Genomic DNA, 4,615 nt, shown 5'->3' with positions numbered 1-4,615 from the left:
TCGGCCGCGCTCCTGGGCTCCCTGCTCCCCGCAAGACCAAATTCCGCAAGCTGAGACATCCGTGAACATCAAGTTGCCTCTTTTGAGCTGTCTTGCTTCTCTTGTATCACTTAATTACTATTCAGATGGGAAAAATACCGCATCAAGACAGAAACAGAAAATGTTTAAAAGCGAGTAATTATATCTGATGGCTAAAATCAGGAAGAAAACACCTTACTTGATCTCACGCCGTTTTGTTAAACTACTGTCTCCTTTCCACTAACAATAAAACGGGGATAAATTTACGCCCCTTCCAGGGAAAGTGGCACGGGTTAGGAACCTGCAGAAGGGTAAGAGCATTCCTAGAGAGAAGCGTTTATCTGAAATATCGGCAAATCAAGACTTTGCAAGCAATAGCGAGCAGGAGGAATCTGCCGTTAATACCATTATGGCTCTGGCAGCTTTTCCCCCTTTCCTTCCTGCAACCGATTGCACCGAAACGCTCCCCATTTCATCTCCTCCTGACAGAAGGACACACGCAGCAGTTCGTCCCCGCTGCATCAAATAACCGAGCACGGGTGTCCAGGAGGATTCTCACGCCCTGGGCTTCAGGCTACCGAGAAGGCAGATAAATCCTTGGCTGAAAACCCATCTGCTCTCCATCCCCAGACAGAGACCGGAGGAATGGATACCAACATCTCCTCCATCCCTAAGGGAGATATATTAGCTGGTTACGTAATAAAACTAACAGCATGGCGCTCCCAAGGACTGCCGCGCCGACAGAGCCCTTCCCCTTAATACCACCGGAGATTAGAGCAAATCGAAGACGAGTGGAAACAAGGCGAGGGGCTGCGGGCGAGGTTTTTGCACAGAGGAAAATGCTGCGGTCTCTCCCCTTAATGCACTCTAAATCCCATCTGATTTCCAACTGTGCTGCTGGAAAAAAAAAAGAAAAGAAAAAAAAATGGGAAGGGAAGAAAAAAAAAAAGCCCAGCCTGCATTGAAGTGCTATTGATGCTCGGTGAGCGAGGTAGAGTGACTCTGGAAGGGTGTGGAGGAGGAGACCTGTTTAGGGGAAGCATCCAGAGGAATCCAGACCACGAAAGCCCCCTGGAAGCAGACCAAAAGGAGTCAGGGGTGCAGATCTGCTACAGGACGTTAACGTGCTTTTACAAATCTGATTAGTTGCTGGTTTTGAGCATCCAGGGTCAGATCCTTCCTTCGCTAAACGCACAGCGCTTATCCCCCTCATGCCAGGCTGCCGGCAAAGTGGAATACAGCACAACCCTACTCTTCCCTCTCAGGATCAGATGCATTCCGGGTGCCGAGGACAGGGTTTTCACTTCACTTCTGCTCCCTCTTCAGGCTGGCTGACTCCACAACAAGAGCCGTCAAGTCAAAAGCACGGAGTAGAAATTACTCTTCCCTCCACTGCTCCGTTTTTACTGCCGACTGACGTTTTAAAGCAAGCGCGTTCCCTACGAGGTGAGGATATCGATGATGGAAGTTGAACTGGAACAGGCTGCCCAGGGAGGGGGTTGAGTCGCCATCCCTGGATGTGTTTAAGCATCGCTTGGATGTGGTGTTGGGTGATATGGTCTAGGGGTGAACTTGCGAGTAGGGTTAATGGTTGGACACGATGATCCCAAGGCGCTTTTCCAACCTGGATGATGATGATGATGACTCTGTGATTCTGTCTCTTCTAGACAGATTTCTGCTTTACAGGTGAAGTGACAAGGCAAGAAGTCGTTGCTTTGCCACCCGAGCACACACGCTCCATTCCCCCTTTGACAACTGAAGTCCAAATAGCCCCGTCCTTGAGGCGATGTTTCTTCACGACTTTGCATCCTTTTTGAGCTTATTTTGATACGCTTCCTTCCACTTAATCGAAAGAAACAGTGAGTTTCAACTCTGACCTTGGAAAGCATGGGTAGGGCATCAGGCAGAAATTGAGCACAACTGGAAGCAATGGAGAAGCACCAACTAGACACGTTCGTATGTTCCAGTATCGTCTCTTCAACCAGTTTCTATGAACTTACTGTTCTATTCGCTACAAGCTTAGTTTGAATAATTGCAAAAGTCACCAAACTCAGCAGTAGAGACATCCAGGTAATGGGTGAGAAATGCTACGCAGAATCCCTAGAACCAAGCGATTGAATCCATTGGCAAGACAGAAAACAAAGCAGGAGGCCAAGAACCCGAGGCCGACTGCTGAGGGATGACTGCAAGGTGCCGCTCGAGCAGAAAAGGGACAGTTGCTCTAAAGCAGCCACCAAACAGACAAAAAAAAGTCGTGAGAAAAGAAGGAAATGAGTGGGGAACGGAACATCTGTCATACTCTCTGCCACTTCGCAGCGAAGTGTTTTGGAGATGAGTTTCTTATGGCGCTGACTAGCTGTGAGTTGACCGAGCCTTGTCCTCCCTGTGCAGGGAGATACAGAGAGATACCGAGTGAGGAGGAGTTTTCTCCTCAAAAGCTAAATATAAAGAGCAAACTGGCAGGAGGAGAAGAGTAGAGCCACCAGCACTAGGACAGTAAACAAGAGGTTAGTGCTACCTTTTTAAAGTCACAACCTAGTTAGCGACCATCTGCAGCGAGGTGGAACTGTTTTACTAGGGAAAACTTGACATTTCAAGTAAAAGAGAGGGAAAACCCCTAGCTAAGGGAGAAAAAAATACACAAACAAACACATAACAAAGTAAAATCTTTCTGGCAGCCTTACCATTGGCATCTTGGACTCCGGTAAGCGCTCCTACTGCTGCTGCGGTTTCACCAGACAGAACAATTTGTCCTCCACCTTGAAGAGTGGCTTCGGCAAGCGTGGCTACTGCGTGGGCAGCTGCTTCACTGCGGGCACGGGAAAGGAGAAAGAAGAATTAGGAAGACCGAACGAACCAGTAACGCCACTCCAGAAGCGTCCGTTTTACGCAGGCATCACGCGTCAAGAGGACAAATCCAGAAAGGAGGGACTCTTACTGGGCCCCAGACAAGTTATGCAGAGCAGAAATCTCCAGGAGAGGAGGAATGCACGGGAAGAAGCTGCTTCCCCCGGCTTTTTTTCAGCTTGCAGGTCTCTCAGAGCATCCCTGCCCTCTTACCTTTGAGTCCTTTCACTTGGGACTTTACTAAAAGCTTTCGGACAACCCAAGTTAAGTTTCTGGTACAAAACTCACTGTTTTGGCACTGTCACATTCTGGGTCTCTACAGCTTTTAGAGCTCTACCTCTCAGCGCTGATTCCGCCAGTTCACCTTGCACTGAAACACGCCCAGAGGTTTACCACTACCAGGATCACATCAACAGCTCTGTATTTAGCTAAGACGGAGTACTTCTCCCCAGCCAAGTGGCTTAATAACTCTTTTTAATGAGTGATGGGTAGCTTAGCACAATATTCTTACATTTCTTTACAGGAGTGAGGTCAGACCAAAGGTCCTTCTCGTGCAGCAAGCCTGCCAGCATCAGGTGTTTAGGAAGGAGGGTGTATGAACCTTCCCTTCCTACACCCTCCAGCTCCTGACGGTCGGCAGCGCACTGATTTGCTACGTCAAGACCACATCTGGACCATCAGGTTTGGTTTGTCTAATCCCCTTCAAAACTCATTTTTACTTTTTGCTTCCATAGCATCCTGTAGCGATGAGTTCCACATTTAATTAGATGCTGTGTGAAGAAAAATTGCATTTTTTTTTTTTTATTTTGAGAACTACTGCCCCAGTCTGGCCAGGCAGCCTTTACGTTTGAGATTGCGAGAAACAGAAAACAACTGTTCCTTTTCCATTTTCCTCATGATTTCATAGAATTCCAGCAACCTCTTTGCCAAGCTGAAGAGCCACAGCTCACTCACTGTACAAGGACTCCTCTTGGCTTCTGGTCACTTCTGTCCTTTCCACTTTTTCTAAATCTAAGACATCGGTTGAAGAGGCTCTTTAAGATGTAGACAAGCTATGACTTAGCCCAGGGGCTTAATCCTGACGTGCCCTATGCCATTCCCTACAATTCCTAACATTTAGCTTACTCTTTGGACAATACCTGCTGAGCAGTGACAGAACAATCCTGGAGGACAGTCCCTGACTGCTTTCTGAACGGTAACTGGCAGCATATAGTTCCTCAGTGGGGATATACAGGAGGTTATTTCTTCGTACGTACATCACTCGGCATTTATCAACATTGTGTTTTCTTTGCCCCTTGCTTGCACAGAGTGCTGTGAGCATCCTTCAGCAGCCGCCTAGATTTCTCCAGACCCGGTGGATGACTTTTAGCCACTCCTGGTGACCTACTGCTGGTCACAGAACTAGTCTGAAGCCACCTCCTCCCTGCAGCTGAATTTCCTACCATTTTTTACCTTAAGGAACTAAAAAAGTAGGGATTTTCTTTAGCTTCCCCTAGGATGCTCTTCCTTAACCGCCCTGCTCCTTCTCTTGTACACCAATTGACTCAAATATTTTCCAAGCACTTCCTACTCATCCTTTCTCTTTCCTAATTTCCTGCTTAGATGCTGTCTGCTTGCCAACTCCATTCACTTGGGGTGTATTTTCATTTCTAAGGAGCCCCTCTCTCTCCCTCTCTCGGAGCGGCTCTTAAGTACTGTTAGCGAACCAGAATATTTTCTTTTCCTGCTTTCTTATTTCCTTTGGCTCATC

General features: G+C 47.5%; 1 protein-coding gene across 1 annotated transcript in view; it reads right to left on the bottom strand.

Annotated features, from left to right (window-relative positions):
• Nucleotides 1-2,668: 2,668 nt before the first annotated feature.
• Nucleotides 2,669-4,615, bottom strand: part of NRF1 (nuclear respiratory factor 1) — a gene marked incomplete at its 3' end in the record, with an annotated part of 19,293 nt that continues 17,346 nt past the window's right edge. The window contains exon 7 of the mRNA XM_009875031.1: nucleotides 2,669-2,827. Coding sequence (XP_009873333.1) covers nucleotides 2,669-2,827 — 159 coding nt within the window. The remainder of the gene's footprint in view (nucleotides 2,828-4,615) is intronic.

Source organism: Apaloderma vittatum, unplaced genomic scaffold, assembly GCF_000703405.1.
Source record: "Apaloderma vittatum isolate BGI_N311 unplaced genomic scaffold, ASM70340v1 scaffold3418, whole genome shotgun sequence".
Taxonomy (NCBI): domain Eukaryota; kingdom Metazoa; phylum Chordata; class Aves; order Trogoniformes; family Trogonidae; genus Apaloderma; species Apaloderma vittatum.
Note: the sequence above shows the minus strand (reverse complement) of the source record. Positions and strands in the feature narration are given on the sequence as shown.